The sequence below is a fragment of the Ambystoma mexicanum genome, chromosome 6p, assembly GCF_040938575.1.
Source record: "Ambystoma mexicanum isolate Mex_15411 chromosome 6p, UKY_AmexF1_1, whole genome shotgun sequence".
Classification (NCBI taxonomy): Eukaryota; Metazoa; Chordata; class Amphibia; order Caudata; family Ambystomatidae; genus Ambystoma; species Ambystoma mexicanum.
Window position 1 is genome coordinate 1197530848 of NC_090935.1, and position 17908 is coordinate 1197548755.

The 17908-nt window shown below is 45.0% G+C and overlaps 1 protein-coding gene across 3 annotated transcripts in view; it reads left to right on the top strand.

Annotated features, from left to right (window-relative positions):
* The window catches only part of PCSK5 (proprotein convertase subtilisin/kexin type 5), a 1619480-nt gene that overhangs the window by 781901 nt on the left and 819671 nt on the right, over positions 1 to 17908 (top strand). For all 3 annotated transcript variants that reach the window (XM_069625842.1, XM_069625844.1, XM_069625843.1), the window contains exon 9: positions 3655 to 3755. In XM_069625842.1, coding sequence (XP_069481943.1) covers positions 3655 to 3755 — 101 coding nt within the window. The remainder of the gene's footprint in view (positions 1 to 3654; positions 3756 to 17908) is intronic.

Sequence of the window (17908 nt, forward strand, 5' to 3'; positions counted from 1 at the left end):
CCTGTTGGCCAATAAGATGACTGGAAAACTGCAGGACTGCTAGGATATGTAGTTCTGCAGGAGCCTCAGTGGAAAAGAGCTTATCGGCACAGACGCGTTTCCTGCAAATGAATAGATGATTACAAAGTAAGGCAATGGCTAGTTACTAAGTATAATAAAATCGAGTGAGCCAAATTAATCCAATAAAATCACTTCGAAAATTATTAACTTGATATTCAGTCCCTTAAAACACTTGTGTATGGGTGTGCTATAAATAAAATATATCCTATATCAAAAAACAGTGCAGCTAACCTTTACATTTTACAGACACTCATCTTATTAATGTCTTCAGCGGTACACAGACATTCTGTATTGTTGCTCATATGTCTTGGGTACACAACTTCTGGAGACATTACAAATGTCAGTAAATTGCTAATCAAATAGGTTTGTTTGCTAATCTAGAACATTTTAATCGGCAAACTCTGCTAATCAATTTCTGAAAACAAATTCATGCTTTGGATTGTTAGCAAGTGCACATCACGGAGCATGGCATTAGTTTGCATGAAATGGTCAAGAGAAGCCATATTCTATGTATCAGAGCAGCCATATTCTGCTTTAGTTGTAGCTTCTACCCAAGTCGAGGAAGACACCCCACTTAGCTGTAATGTTACACTTCAAATATCTTGACACAAAGCCAAAACTAGTGGATCCAAAACTGGGGTTGGCCAAAGTGGGTGTGACTGAACAATCTTTGTGATAATACATCGCCCTTTTATATCCAATTCTCATGGAGGAAAATGTCCTGTCCTTCCTTTTGTTTGGCTTCAGGTAATGTTGGATCAATAAGACACCTGAAGGAAAACTGAATGCCCCTTTGAGCATTAACTTGTATGTAACAGGGACAAACTGATGAAGAAGAGGGAGAGCAAGAGACATTTGCAGGGGAAGCCCTCTGACGTAGCAAGGTCTTGGAGTGGCAGTGCAGTGTGGAGCTGCGTAGCCCACGAAGGAACGACAGAGGAAGACTCCAGAGACCTTCCGCAACGGACAGTGGGGAAACTGCTGTCAGGAGCGGAATACTGGAGACCTTCGTATGTGGTGGCGTGACCATGAAAAAGTCGTGGTGGGCACTGTCAACATCACCACCAGAGAGGTCGGGAGGAATGAAACCTCCCATCGGCAGCCATACACAAAGCTCATTGACACCGCGAAAAGCAGAGAGTCGCTGTGGAGTTGAAGAAGAGTCAAAGCGACCCATGCCGACGCCAAACCCTGAAAATCCACCCACCAGAAGTAAAGGTACCACATATATTAATTGAAAGGAACTGCAAAGAGTACTGTAGATCACTGAGAAAATACAAATGTGTATTTAGGGAAAGAGCGAGAAAGTTATCAAGTATAATTGCTGAGGAACAGTGGAAGCCACCATCTGAGTTAAGTTCTAGTGTCAATCTCGAAAATCAAAGACAAAGAAAGGGGATACCAATTGAGGCCCAAGGACTGATGGTGTCATACCATCATTAAGGGTATACCAAACCCCAATGAAAGAGCGTCCAATATAAAGAATCTGAAGGACTAATATACAGAGGAAGGACAGTAAAAGAATCCACACAGAAAGACGGCATGCAAACCATTCTTAGATCTTGCACGCTGAATATACAGCACGAATTTAAAGAGCGCATGAAAGACACACTGGGAATCGGGATCAATAGTTTTGACAACTAACTTATTTCCAGTTAATGGTAAAATCAGACTTGTTGCAAGTGGAACAATCCTGAGATAAAGCTCCAAAACATACGGCTAAAGGGAAGGTGTCGGAAGATATAGATTTTGGCAATCTTTAGTTAGTAGTTTTAGTGTTAGGGTTAGATAGAAGTAGGTTTTGGACTGAGGGCATTTTTCTTTGGACGCTTGACAGAAAGCACCCTTAGTTTAGTTAGGTAGGAAACATTCGCATAGCAACGTGGTGAGTTAGGCATTTTTCTTATTTAAATAAATGAGTTAAAAAGTACAACGTGAGTCCGAATCTTCCTCCTGCCCCGCATTGAGTGAGAGATAAGTTATTCTCAAATGGGTATAGACCTATATGTTAAACCTCAATAAAAATGTTTGAGGAAAGCAGCAAAGCTAAGCATATGTTTTACACAGATTAAAGAATGTGTCTCCTAGTACTCTACTTATTCCCCATATGCGTATTTGAGGATCTTGAGGTAGAGTTTATATTTGGATGTTTCTTGTGTTTCTGGCACTATGGGTGGCAGAGAATTTCTTAGGAATCCCAGTGCTTTGCCTGTGGCTCCAATGTTCTATTTGTTAATGATGGTGGAAAAGGATTGAGACGTTCATCTAACCCCATGATTTTAATGGTAAGCCTTGCAATTAATGAAAGAAAAGCTGTACTTAAAAACAAGCCATGTGCACTAATAGAACAGTACAAGAATATATTACATGTGAGTGTGCAGCCCAAACAAATATGGTACAATGTGAACAAAGAAGAAAAACAATGCACCAGCGATGGAAACATTTATCTACAAGAGAAATTGCCCCCAAGAGCGCTAGAGCTTTTAGATTCAATAAGGATTGAACGACGGAGCATTGCCAGCTGCTAAATGTTCTCAGACGTCTGCCATGCTGAGTTGCTAACCGCTCAAGGGCCCTGATTGACTAGTACATACATCTGTGAGGTAGAAGCTTTACATGGGGAGGCAGAGTCAGGCTTGGATTGTCTGTTTCAGAAGGACCAACTGACGAGGCCCTGAAGCATTGCCTTGTTCTACTCTCTCATGATATGCTAGGTTTTTAAAACCACCATTCACCCCCTTGAAGAGGGTGTTGGTCAATCGGTATGCTGAGAACACATGCTTTATTCTAAGGTACAAGCTCGCATTCCGAGCACCATGGTTAACCAGCGTCCCATTCCCTGCCCTGCTCCCCCCTCATCATAGCACCTGTCTAGTCCCCTACACGGGTGCTTATGGTGTTTTTTTTTGGTTTTTAATTTGAAAAATAATAATCTTTCCTTTACAGCCCGGCACCACGCAGTACTGGTGTCCTGAAAGTCCTTTTTCAATGTTGATGATGTCACCATCATCAACATTGAAAATGGACTTCCAGCACTGCACCGCACCGGAACGGGCTGTGAAGGAAAGTTAAGACACCATTAGCACCGGTGTGGGCAACTACATGGCTGCAAATGTCTATAAGCACCTCGGTGGCATGCCGACGTGCCGACCCTTTCAGAAATGCCATGACGCCCTTGTTAAGGAGCCCTTGCTGCTCTTCTGCGCTTAACTTGAGCAGCATGCTATTACTTACAGGGTCAGCACACCACCTCGGGGCATATCGCCTCATTACATTACAACAGTAATGGCTCTTGGTAATGGCTCGTTTTACACCAATGCAGGAAGTAGTTCTCCAGTGTACTACTTCATCCGGTTACAGTGAATGTGCTGCCGTTGTAGTCTGGAGACATGTGTGGAGGAGCTCTGCATGCAAGTGTTTGCCTACTATTAATGTTATATTATGTGATGTTTTATTTTGAATTGGAATGCCACACTTGAGAACCTCAAAGTACCAGGCACTAGATACCCGTGTGCCCATGATATTTGGTTATTGTTTGATGTGCATTTGAGTTTGAGATGGCTTAAGTGTAAACCCATTTTTCATTTCTTACAGATCACCACAGACCTGAGGCAGCGTTGTACAGACAGCCACACCGGAACTTCGGCCTCAGCGCCTATGGCAGCGGGTATCTTTGCCCTGGCACTGGAAGCAAAGTAAGTACCATACGAGGCCACACAGAGTTAATGGCCATTACAATCCACAAAGGTCACTTCCAGCTGTTGCACACATCTAGGGCTAACGCTAGGCCCCCGCTAACGCTAAGCCCCCGCTGGGTATATTTTTATTCATTTGCACAGCACTACGGGCATAACTTAGTCGCTTCTTGGTGCTTTTGGTAGATTCCAGTTCTGGTTACTCCCTGGTTTCGATTCATTACAAATGGGTCTCGAGTTTTGCCCTAAAAGACATGAGTCTTATGTCTTGTGGAAGGTTCTTCAAGAGGTGGGGAGCGATTGCAGCCCAGTATGTCCCCTTGGATCTTGCACGTCATATAAGGGATGATCAGGCGGTTGTCCTGGGCCGAGCCCAGGGCTCTTTGGGGTTGGTATTGTGGGGTCTTTCCTTGTAAGCAGTATGGGGTGAAGCAGAGCCTGGCCTGTACCAGAACCAGCGTTTTCTTCTCAGGTGGCTGGTGACCGGGCTGCCTTTCCTTAAACTAAAGATGATCCTACCCCTGGTGTTCTGGACTTTGAGGGTGTTGCAGTAGTGCAACCCTGAGTTTATCAATGCTCATGCCAGCATTGCATGGTTTTCTGCTGGTACTTGTGGTAGGGTGTTGCCAGCTTCTTCACCCCTGTTTAACAGGTAATGGATTGAGGGTATGAGAAGTGAATTTTAGGGAACCCGTGCTATGCCTTTTTGCATAGTATTCAGGGAAGTTGTGAGCTTTTTGGGGAGAGATGCGGGAAAGGCAGAAGACTATCTACAGAGAAGGGTTCCTGTTCACTGAAGGTTTTAATTCATCTATGTAGTTTGTTGGACCATTAAGACTATGCAGTTGGTCCTCCGAGGCTGCACACTGTGGAAGGCTCTGGTCAGAATCTGAAAGACAAGAACACTTCCACACGTGAAAGCTTTCCTTTGGAGTAAAACATTTCTGTCTTCATTCTTTCTAGGGTTCTGTGCGATTCTTCTGGAAGATAATACAACAGAGATTCTGTAAAATGGCTTTGCTGTTCAGTGTCATTCCAGCCTCTGATAAGCCTGTTGACACTTTTCAATCTCACTGTTCCAGGATCTTCATGTGGTTCTTCCAGTGGGCACTGGAGGCACAATGCCTCTATGATGTGGGGGTCCGTAAACACAGTTTGATTTGTTGAATATTTTCCTATGAAATGTATTAGTGGTGTCAGAGAAAAGTGGCATCTCTCCTTTCCTGATCTGGGTCAGGTCACAGAGTGCCAAGGCGGGATTGGTGGCAGAAGCCACTGGGGCACACCCCTCTTATCACAAGCCCCGTGGCTCACTGGATGTGCAAAGCAGATGAGAAACACTGATGAGATGTGCGTTCATGCTGTGCCGTCACTGAGTACTGCAGGCTGCTCTTACCCCTGCCCAGCTAGCTAGATCTAGCCCCCAAACCCTTCCTGTTGTATGGGTATGAGCTGCACAGATACCCCCACCCTGAACCCAACCATTCAGGCATTCTTCACAAATGGGCTGCCAGCCTGTTAGTGATGGCAGCTTCATGGTTTTTCCTGCATCCCTGTTATTTCTCCAACTAACATGATCTAGATTCCATGTAAAAGAAAAGCTGTTGTGCATTTAGCTGCAGTTACAAATGCCTTTTTCCGGTGCAACACAGATATCTGCTCTTGGCACGGCCTTTTTCTACAGTGGCCCTGGGGTTGCAAGGCAGGTCTAGGCGTAGCAGAGGGGGAAACCAGGGGGAGCAGTTCCTACCTCTGGCAACCCCCAAATGACGTCCCTGTACGGATTCCTTGCGGATTCTTTGTAGTGATCTGTTTAGTAATCTTAACCAAAAGTAAAGGATGCAGTGGGTCTTCTCGGTTCTGATCTGTAATATTCACTTGCTCTATTCTAGTATAGAGACCTTCACCCCATGTTTCAGAGTACAGTAATATAAGAAGGACCTTCTTTACACACTTGGGTCCCCTCCACTGTGTGCTTGTCTTTAATGGTGTCCTCCCCCTCCGCCCCCCCAACCCATTGAAACATAGCATGTCTCACTGGGGACACATCTTATGCAGGCGAAAGAGAGGGCCACCGCCACAGTGCCTTTTTTCTCCTTGGTTGAGTAACGTTAACGAGGCAGTTATATTGATTCCAATTAACGGCATTGCACGTTAATACCGTGGCTGCATTACTAGTAGCCAATTTGGTTCACAGGAAGCTCTTTCCTTCCTGCAGGCTCCCAAAACAGGGAGGTGGGGGGTCATCCACATGTCTCATAAAAAGTCTGTCCTCTGACAAAAACCTATACTAAGCTAATCTCTGACCCTACCACTATAACAAAATGAGAACATAAATTCAGCCTATGAAAGAGTTGCTTCCTCCCGTTTCTTGGCTAGTGGTGGTTGGTTTCCTGGCCCCCATCCAGAAAGAGTTTTCAGTGTTCTCTTTCAGGTCTGCAGGCCTGTGTCACTAATTCAAATGTCTGTCTTACTCTGTTCTCACTGAAGGTTAGTCAGGGCCCCCACCCAAACGTTCCTTTTCTCCTAGCAAGTCCACCTGGCTGGGCAATTCACATAGTTAAGTTCAAAGTTTGGCCAATGTATCTCAGTCTGTGCTCCTCGTTTAGGACAATGTTGCTTAACCCAGCCCGGATAGTTTGTACTTTAGCCTTACTTGGGCTAACTGCCTCTTCAGCCTTTCTCCGCTTGTTGCCACCTCATGGAGTTTCTTCTTCCTCAGCCCAGCATGGGCATTCACCCCCCTTATGGGTTCTTGTGTCCCTCGGCATGGCATTCCACCGCCTTCTGGGTTCTCCTGTTGTTTAGCCTGGCATGGGGTGTAACCCCCATGTGGGTTCTCTGCTTCTGGCATGGCTTTGTTTCAGATCTCTGTGGCAGTTCCGAGTTCCTTTGCCCCCCCATCCCCCACCTTCCTGGACTCGGCAGCATTCCATGGGCTTCTCTGTCCACCACACTGTCTGTGAGGTCCTGCCTCCAGGTACCTCCTTTGAGAGAGGCATTCTCTATGCTGTGCGGCCTCCCGGCTAAATTCTCGCGCTGTGTGGCGTGTTCTTCCATGGAACAAGGTGAACCACTCAATTGGTTCTGCTTCGTGGGTATGGGTGGCAGAAACCAAACAAGCCACTTTAAAGGGCCCTGCACATTAAGGTCTGTCAACTCCAATATAACAAACACTTGAGATTCAGTAGGAGAGGGAGGAGTATTAAAGATCCTGCTTTGGGGCTTCCTTGTCCCACATTGGGAGAGGAGGGAAAGTGGATCCTGCTTGTCTGGACCCCTAGGGGATGTTGAGCGCGGCAGGCTCACCTCTCTAGTCCAAAGGTGGGTGGGGCCTTCTTGGGGACAAGGGACGAATTCCCTAGATGAATCACAAGGGGTAAAGTAACTGAAGAGGGGGTCAATGGGAATTCCTGGAGGTGATTTGTGTTTATGGCAACAATTGGTACTGGGAGGCAGGGTATTGGGTGATGTTGTTTGTGCAGGGGTAGTATGTGTTTAACAGTAGCAGTGACTTTGGAGAATGAACAAAACTCATTAATCAGTGTTTTAAGACCATTAAAGTAAAGCATGTCTTTTCCTTTTTAGTCACTCTTTGACATAGTACCATACAGCCTTCGGTCAAACATGGTCTACGACAGTGTGCGAGTGCGCACGCACATGAACCACAACACTTTACTCTTAAGTTAATACCACAAACTCATGTCCGTTCATTTTAAAGTACATAATCAATATCACAAGTCATAGCAGAGATGACAGATCTCATCATCCCACGTCCTTGGTCTCACCACGTGCCTTTAGGGCCCAACTACCGGCATGCAAGAATAGCCAGTGAAAATAGCTCTGATAAGCGGCCGTGGACCATCTTCCGTGCAAGGTGTCATCTAGTATGTAACCTGTGCCACTGCAGAAAAGGTTTGGATTGTGAGGCTGACAAAATGACGACTGCTCTGCAGCAGTGTGGATGAACAGTTGCTAAACCGCCTACTCCATCCCGCACTACTATCAAACCAGCAGCGATCCCAATCATAAAGGTAAAAGACGCAACCCAACAAGTATACCTCCTTCATCTTTTGAGATAGTGCAAGCCGAGGTCTGGATAAACTGATACCCGTAGCAACACAAATAACAAGCCCAATAGCTCAAAAATAAAAGAATGTCTAATCAATTTTCTATAAACATTCAAAAAATGTAATCAAAGGAAACAATTTAATCGAAGGATATGCAATCAACAGATCAGAAAACACACAAAAAAAACTCACTAGTGCAAAAGAAACACAAAGAATGTGACTTTTTTAAAAGGGTCTAGGAGTAGATGAATAGGGTGTTCAGGCAATAGATTCTGAACAATGTCAATGTTCAAAGTTAAGTTCTTGAAGAAATGGGAAGAGAAGGGAGGCTTAAGTCAGTTGGTCCCCTTTAAAATGGACTGAAGGGACAGGGCCACTTCAAGAACTTTGTGACTTGTTTTTTCAGCTCAACAGTATCAAGCCAGGCTTTAAGGCGCTTTCTGTGGCAGTGATTTGGCTTTGGGTTGAACTGGGCGACTGGTTCCAATACATTGTGATTCACAAGCCTCAATGCCACATGGCACGCAGAAGCTTGGTATAGGCAGGCAATGGCAGAGGCAGTATAGCTTAAAAGCAGTTCTATGTGGGAATCTGGGCCTAGAGCTCTTTTTGGCTTCTAGGTTGCTGGGGAGGCCCAATCCCTATTCGCCAGGGATACTGCGAGTGCTTCAGTTTTGTACTCCACTCCAGGGAACTTAGCTGCCACCTAGAGGCTCCTGGAGGGTGGGGGGCCTTCACCCCAGGTGAACAGGAGCCTCGTTACAATGCAGCCAGCAGAGAGGCAAGCTTTGGTCCACTGAAGTTCACTCTCACTGTTCCCTGGGGATCGTCGCGTACAGAGATTTCCTCTGCCTTTAAGGCCTTCTGTCTTCAACTCACTGTTGGAGGACTTTGGAATGGACTCCAGTCTCAACAAAGGCCCAGTGTCTCCTCCTTGAATTCATAGTCCAAATAGGAGTACAAAATGAGGGGGTGCCCTGCTCCTTTAAAGACAAAATGTTACTAGGATTGGTCCAAAGTTAGCATTCTGTAACAACCTATCCAGGTTCTTGTAACAAATTCCCTTTGCCTCATGACATCACACCCAGAGTACCTTGCCTGCAGGAAATGGCAGGGACAGGAAAATGAAGAGCGCCTTAAGAGAAACCAAGATGGCGGGACTCTTCTCTCTGTCCCCGTCCCCATGCCTGCTGGCTTCAACGTGCTCAAAGTGATCTCCCTGGTGTGATAGCTTTGCCATGTCTAATTTTGTGAAAAGTTAAAAAAAATAATAAATAAATAAATAAAATATGTCATGGCAATGCTGCCTCTGTAGCACTGATTCCGAGGAGACCTCCCAGAGGAAGTCCTATTCCTGAGGGTAGGTGTTGCCCTTCCTGCGGCAGATTCAGGTACTATCAGTAACTCCAACAGTGTGAACGTCCTGCATTTGGGTGGTGCTCCATCTGTGCTCTAGGCCTCCAGTAATGCAAGCCTCTTCCATTAGTACGTTCGCCGCCATAGGATCTTAACAGTGCCAGGTCAGTGCTATAGAACGCCGGTAGGAGATTGTCACACTGGTGGGTCCCTATACCACTGGCAAGTCATTGCTGTTGGAAGGCGAAAGCAGGAGAGAGAAAGTGGCAATATGGTGTTAATTTGGTGGAGAGACGATATAAGGGAGGATGCCTTCCAAATACCTTCAACTGAAATGACCATCACTTCACGGTCTCTCTCATCCTCTGCCTTGGTAGGCGGTTCCTCTCTAGGCATTGCAACATGCCTGTGCTCTTTCTTGCTCAGTTTACTGATTCTTTCAAGAAAGATCAAATCTGTAAATAACAGAAACTTTGTGTTGAACTATGATCCTAGTGCCATGTGTCTGTGAGGTTCCCACATTTCTTTTAGAAGATTGCAGCACACTCATGCTAGTGCTATTGAAGCATTCTACCATTTCACATGTGTAACATCAGGTTTTACCATTTCACCACTATGAAGTATATTACAGTATAGAGGTGTAAAAAAAAATCTTTAAGTCCAGAAACACACTGCTACCTGTATTGTGGTCTGGTAACAGCCGGAAGATGTACGTAAGTGTGTGTTCTTTACACAAAATAACAAATAAGTAAATTGAAGAAAACAAATCTTATTTTCAGCATAGACACAATATTCTATGGTTTGATACCATTCCACCTTTGGGACAGGACATTATTTTTGCCTGTGTTGAATGTTCCATTTATCTCCTGTGGCACAGCGCAAAGCAATGCACGTCTACTGCAAGTATCCCATTGTTTTTTTAAGTAAACTAGATGTGTGGAATCAGGAACACAACCAACTAGCCACAAACGGGCAACACTGAATTCATGAATGACCAAGGTTAGACTAAAGTAAACTGTGGCTTTGAGAGCTGGCTATTAGTCACATGTCTCAAGTGTGATCAGATGCTACCAGCCACAGGTGTTCTGTATCCTTGAATCATTCTTGTGTTGTAATGGTTCAGATGAAGCTGTTTGGAGGCATTGTGTGAAGAAGAAAAAAAGATACAAGCTGCTAAAAAACAAATTGATGCAGATGACAAGGGAAATGCCATGCAAGACCCTTCCAGATCACTGCAGCCATGGTATTTCTTTTCCAAAGTATGTAGTCCTAAGAAGAGACTTCGGTCTCCTCCTTCCTCAAACTTTAGCCCTTCAACCGCATTCCTGCTGAGGAGCACGGACTCTTTTCGGACCAGTGTTGGGTAAACTGATCTATTGGGAAAGATAGAACTCTAACAAAGTATGGGAAATGCTGAGAGCTTTAAATCTAAAACAGCTGGCCACAGGTAACGAATGTGGGTACTCCGGTGGCACTGGAAAAGACGACAGCAATCCTGTCAGATCCAAGAGCCTTGCTGCTTTATTTTGCAATCTCCTAGTTTTGTGTTCCATCTTTTCAGACTTTCTATTACAGCTCCGTTGTATGTCCATTAGATCTCAATATTTTCAAACAAGGAGCTCACCCTGGATTCATGTCTGCTTCCTTAACGGATTTTAAATAATAGTGAAAATTCCCACAACATTGTTTAAAAAAACAGGAGGACAAAAGTGATAAAACAGTATTGCAGATTAAAGCAAACTTCGATTTTTGCTAAATCTGCCCTAAGATTGTGTTCCATTTTATTGTGTGCCCCTTGAGTGTACCTTGAATCCTAACTGCCACTGCCAAAACTTCACATCTGAAGGACATCACCCCTCCGAGCCTGCCTCATTGGTTTGATCCCTAGGAGGAAACCCAGTTGTGACTGAAAGTGCCATTTGTCAGTGAGTACAGAGGGGATAATCAGAGCTGTGACACTGAAGGGTGGTTGGCATCAAGGCTATGTTATAATGGATCCTAAGAAAGGGCAATAAAGGTGGCGCTGGGCTCTTAACCGATACTGATTGGAAGCTGGAGGTAGAAAGGACTCTGGTTAAAGAAATCCCAAGTCCCCTTCCCTCTAGTTCTATGGCAACAGTCTTTGGGTTCACTGGGTGCGACTGTGGTTTTGCCAGAATGTCGATTTCCTGGGGACAGGAAAAAAATGGAGCAACGGAAATCTTTTCACATGTTTTGCTTGTGCAGATATCTTCTTCAAATGGGCTGGATGATTGAACACAAAAAAAGTTTCTTCATGGGAAAACCAAGAAGCGAAAATGTCTAATCAAGAAAACGTCTTTGAGTTTCCCCAGCTTCTTGCTGGCATCACTTTGGATGGATTTGTTTATTAGAAATGTGCTTTTCGCTGGAGTATTTCTGGCTCTCCTAGCATCACTTTTCAGAGACGTCTTAGTGGACACTCTGGCGTGTCTTGGTAATGACCTCTTCTGGAGTCCATACACATTAGTGGACGATGCTTACTAGATCCCCAGGTCAGGTGTATGGTAAATCGGAAACCGAAAGAATAGAGCAATGTGTAAGGCTGAGGAGGGATCAGGGATGTTTCAAAATCTAGTTGTACCCAAAGGTTTAGGGCCATGCACTCTTTTGCCAAACCAAAAGAAAGCATGTAGCTCTCATTTTATGGGCAACACTGGAAGATCATGGATCTATAACATATAGTGTTGTAACCCCCACTTCAGATTGTGAAGCTAATGTTAATTTGAAAAAGGAAACGTCCCATGTGTTTCATTTCTACATAAAGTATTAAGGATTCTAATTCAAATACAACAATCTTACTTCAAAATTTAGACCAAATTCTATTTGCTTAACTGATATGCAAAAACATGGATCAACCAATTCTTTACAAACTATTTCAGAAAATGAAGTATTGAATATGAAACCATTCAGAATTCTTACATGTTGATTTATGAATCCATCTCTTTATCTTCCCTTCATATGCGAACAAGTCATCAACAGAGAATTGTCAAACGTGTACCTCATACATTGTTTAAATACTCAAATGTGTCTGCTATAAGCTTTTTGTGTCCCTCTCATGAAATCTCTCCATCTAACTTGACAAGATGGAACAATCAGAGGTTATTTAGTTTTCTCTTGCCATGGATACCTCCGAAGAAATTCCTTTTGAAGCACCCCAATCCTTCTATGAAGGCCTCCAAACCAGACCATGCTCATTCTGGTAGCTGACCAAAATACCACTTTACCTTTGGTAATGGCCCCCCTTTCATGACCTAGGGCCCAACAAACAGCTCAAAGCAAAGGTCTCCATTTTCAGAGGTCTGATTTTCAAACAACCTAATGCGAAGGATTAGATGGAACTGAAGAAACGTTGTCGTAAATTCAAAGCCGAATAAGAAATGTGAGCTTTTTGGGGTAATGCGTCCTTTCCTCTCTCACTTAGCAATTTGTGATCACCTGTTAGAGGAGACTACGCATTTTGGGATTTTAGTGCCCCAACACCTCTTTCTTGGCTCTTGTGATTGGACGCTTGGCTTGTGTAGAAGTTGTCAGTATCCTTCTTCTCTTGTTTTGAACCTGCGACACCGCCACTCCACTGGATCATGTGGGCATGGGCTAAACATCAGACTCCTTTACATTTTAGCCAAGACCATATTGAGAGCCTGGATTATCAGGCTGGACTTGAATGGTGATGGTTACTGCCCCTGCCTCAGTCTCTCTCAGCACATTGGTCTCAACCACCTTGCAATCTATTGCCTGCTTGGTTTCAGCAATACCTTCTGCTCTTCCTTGTCTCTAGTCTCCTCTTGCAAATCTCTGTCCTCATTCCCTGGTCGGTTCCTTGTCCTCATACTCCCCTCTAGCCATTACTCCTTTCAGACCTCTCCCCAATTCTCCTAGTCTCCACCGCTGGTTATCGGTCTCTTCTCCAACTTCTTAGCCATTGTCCTGCCCTTCCATCTTTGTTCCACTCCTCTTATCCTACACCACCTTCTTTGTGTCCTCCTGAAAGCTTGTTTCTCTCTCCTTCCCCTTCACTTCTTCTCCACCACTTTCTTTTCTGCTGCCTTCTCTCTGCCACTAGCCTTTTCGATGCACCGCGCACACACATGCTTTGTGCACCTCCAATTTCAACACCTTTCCAAAAATTCATTGGCCTTCTTATAATCCAATGGTTCTGCCAGCTGACGTAGTAAATTGCATAATTACTCAGCTGGTGTTTTACGTTCTGCAAGCCTTGTAATTGGGTGACTCGCTGCTGAGCAACATAACTCCCTGCTCCTGCTGATTGGTCATACATTTTTGCAGCCCTGAGGTCTGAGGTGTCTATGGAGGGAGGCCATGTTTGTTCAAGTCATACAGTGACTGCAGTTTGGACTGCTCTGTTGAAGCTTTTCTTTCCATCCTGGGTAGGCATTTGCATTCTCATGCTGAGCTGCCTACCGCGGACCAAAATCAGCCTTGCAAGCGGCCGCCTGAGAAAGCGTGCTGAACGCAGATAGTCTCCCCTCAAAGCAAGTCCTGGGATTCACATAGTTTAGCTAACTGGTACCGCTGCTGTGGCCCCGTGGGCACATGCAGGCCAGAAGCCACCTTATTTTTCAAAAATAATGTTCTTGCTTGCCAAAGCCACTCCTCTTCTCTTGTAATATGTGTCGCAGGCATTTTAGGAAAGGATGGTCTTGAATTATAAACATCATATCTCTCTGTATGAGCGACAGAAATCCTGATCATTACTTGTGGGGTCTTCACATTAATTATCACAGGGGGGCCTGTAGCTAAAGCACTATCTATATGCAGTAGAGTGGGGATCGGGCAGGTCTGCCATGTACATCCTCCAGGGTAAACTTACAGTAGCTGGTGGTGGTCCCCAGCCCACATAGGCTCCTGTAGTCCTTTCCTCCAGCCTTAAAAATGGAACTTCAGAATATCGCTAACCCCATTTTATTTTACATGGTTAATGTACCCAGTTTTAGTAATTATAGCAATTTTAGTTGGCGTTTGAAACTGAACTAAGCATGCTGGTGTCAACATCACCTTGACTAGCTGTTTTCATCCAAGTTGTTTCAGTTTAAGATTTGATCACCTGTTCTGATCTTTTTTTGTTTAGATTGACTAATAACTTACTACTGTTCATTTGAAATAAGCTCCATCACCTTTTGATCATACATACATACATACATAAATGCATCTCCCAAACCCCACCTGTGACGAATCGACTTCCGGGGTACGAGTGGCCCAGGGATGAATATCGGTTTCTAAACCATTAGCGACTTCTGCGTGACAGCAGTCAGCTGGAAAATGTCCTTTAAGGCGTTCACTGGTTCATGCTTGTCGATGCACTCCTCCTAACGTCACTGGGCTTGTTTCGTCCTTTAAGGCGGACTGCCCAAAGCTGAGAAGAGTGTTGCAGGCAACTGCCTTGTCTGTGGTTTGGTTCAGAGACTCTCTGGCACTTCCCACCTAGGAAGCTTACTTGCAGATCCTAGCAGGGCACGCTTTGTACTGGCTGTGTACCGGTTCTGGAGCTGCTGGCAGGACCTCTGGATTCAGAATCTCCCTCTGTTCTCTGGGAGATGTTTAGGGGAGGGCTCTTGCTTCTCGCTTTGGCAATCCTGACCTTCCTTCATTGACGGAAGCTGTAAGGCAGACTGTACCTTCAGCCAGGGTCCAAATTAGTTTTTCTTGTTACTCCTTGCAAAGTCTTCAGATGATCTGCCCAAAAGAGGGGCTCATCCCTCTTTTAAAGCAAAATGGGGCACAGTGATTGGTGAAGGCTAAGTCTACCCTAATGATCAAAACCTTAAGTTCTAACATTTATCACCAACAATCTCCCTTATGCACGAGGTCATAACCAGAGTGCTTTGCAACAGAAAAGGTAAAGGGGTGAAAACGTAATACCAAATCCCACCCCTCTTCCTGTCTGTTGTGGATCAAAGGGTCTCTCTAGTTAATGGAGCTCTCTGCGGTTCCTGATTAAAGCGTCAGGGCCCTCTTGAAGCTACAACGAGAACAGACTTTCTGTCTCCATCAATCCACATACTCGTTTCTTCTGCATGGGGTGCCCCTGCGGGGTGACTACTGTAAATACATAGTCCCAGACATGACGGGTCACTGCTCTTGATACTGAGAGGCAGGAGCTGGATTCAGGTTGACACAGTGCATATCAAAGGTTGTTGGGGTTTTCCGGATGTTTGTTAATATCTGCAGCCAGGCCCCATGTGGGCCTGTTTGAAGTATACTCTATTATTATGTTAATTGCTGCCTCCATCTGCAGTGCTTACACAAAAGGACAGGGCGGATCCATGGATAGTTAACTAGGCTTACCATAGCAGGAGGAAGGTTTTGCCCTCCCACTTTCCAAGATGCCTTGATGTACTTGTGGCTGTCATATTCCAACTAAATATGACAGGGGGACAACGCCTGTAGGCTGTGTCCACCCAGAGTACACATGTCTGTGTATATTGTGCGGTAAGCATAGGAAAATGTGTGGGGATTAGCCCCACACATTTTCTAGAGGTTCATCTACCATCATTCAATTTCTTTTAAAACATTTTTTAAAAAACAGGCTAGCGAATAAACTGTGACAGGCCACTGACATAGAAGTAGGACTACAGCTTAAGGTATGAAACTGTAGTTGTACCTTTATGTGGGTGGCCTGTCGCATGTCATGTTGAAGCACCCGGGGTCCCGAGGGTATTTTAAGTTTGAAAACCCTGTCCGGGATTTGGGGATCGGGTGGATACCATCCCGGTTTTTGGCAAACCGATGGAAATATCATATCCGGCCAAAAACTGGGACGGTATCCACCCGATCCCCAAATCCCGGGATGGGTTTTTAAACTTAACAAAGTCTCGGGGTCACGGGACGGAGGTGCAAATACCCAGACAGTCCCAGCAAAATGGGATGTCTGGTCACCCTACACGCATAGGAAGGCGACCCGCTCTTCCTAAACCTTGTGTTAAAAAAATCTGATGCCATGCCCGGATGTGCGTCACTAGTACTCTCATCGGAAGCCACTTAGATATTTTGCTGTTGGTTGAACAGATGCTTATTATTTTTGTGGATGATGAAAAGTGTTAGAAATCCTCCTTCACCCAAGCTACACAGGTTTATCTTTACTTGTTGGTTGTCTAGTGTTGCCAGTGCATTGAACCCATGTGTTCCTGTGACTCTATATCGAGTGAATAACTTTTTTGTCGGAGTAGATATAATTAATTGCCAAAAATGTATGTGGGGGGTGGTTTAGGTTAATATATGTGGGGCAACAAGGGGTGGGCTGTAGTGGGTCCCCCACAGATATTGTTGGCAAAATCGCCCATTAAAAAAGATGAAATCTACTTCTGCAACAAAACACTACACAAAATGACATGGAATCGTTATTTTCAGACTTTTTCCAGGGACTATTCGTTACTTGCTGGGCCGTGTCTATATGTGTCAATGTATCCCCGTGGAACCCCCAAGCGGCTCTCCTGGACAGGCAATGGAGGCCAGGTTTTGGCAGGGGGGAGGCTGATCATCCCAGAGGCTAAATTTGTTTTGAACATCTTGTGTGTTCCTTCACACCCAGACTCGCATGTGGAATCTATTGGAAGGCCTTTGTATAGCCAATTTCTGGGGGGTCCAAGTGGAACCTCCAGGAGGCAGGGGATGGCTTATGTTTTGTGTTAAGGATGTCTATCCTGTCTATAGCAATCAGCGAGGAACACATTACTGGTGTAAAAGGCCATAATCAGGAGTAACCTTTCTTGCTCCGAATCTGCTTCTGTTCCTACATTGTGAACTTTTTTAAGTGCATGTTTAGAAGAACGCCTTCGGAAATCAATGCACTGTAGAGGTTATTCATTCTAACTCTATGGAGCAGCAATGTTGATCTTACACTTCAGCATGGAGCATTTGTGACCTTGAAATGGGATTGCTCTTTATAGAATGGGACCCGGATCACATCATGCTAGCTCCCTGGGCAGGGGCGGCAGCCAGCGCGGTATCCCGAAACCGAGGATCAATAATAATCGGTGCCCTGGTTCTGAGGCCACCTACTTGGTTTCTCACACCCACCATCCCGTGAAAACCCACCATCCCAAGGCCAATTCCTCCGCCCGAAGCTCCCACGGCCCTGCCCACACTGCAGCCCGACGTGCTGCTTACCGCACAGCCAGCCATGTAAATGAAAGAGGAGCATTGCATGGAGAACCAGCTTCTATAGCTATATGGCAGCCATCTTGAAAAGAGGGGGACTTTTATCATCCCATAGAAAGGGTCACAAACTCACTGCAGCCTGTTTTAGGCAAAAATGATATCAGCGACCCAGCAAACAAACCCCGGAAGCTAACAGCAACAATATTCTGTGCAACTGCTGTGCTGGGAGGTAATGACCTGGGCACACTCCTTAAAGGACCTTAATTGTGCTTGGGCCTAATCAGGGCTCATGTTGAGAGTGGACAGAGTCCACCCACTATTGTCAGAGGGTGGACTCAGTCCCCCCCCCCAGCTAAAATGAGAATGAATGTCTTCTTTGAATTTATTAATTAAAGCCAACCTCGGTATCGAACCGCAGTCATCAGGTTTGCAGGCCGGACACTTCACTGCACTATATAACCTGATGAAAAATAACAACTAAAGGTAAAATGTCCCACTTCGGTTCTGCTTGTTCCAGGGAAAACATTTGTATTGGTTCTTGGAGTTTAAAACATGCACACCTTTTAACGTTTCCAAAAACACTATTAG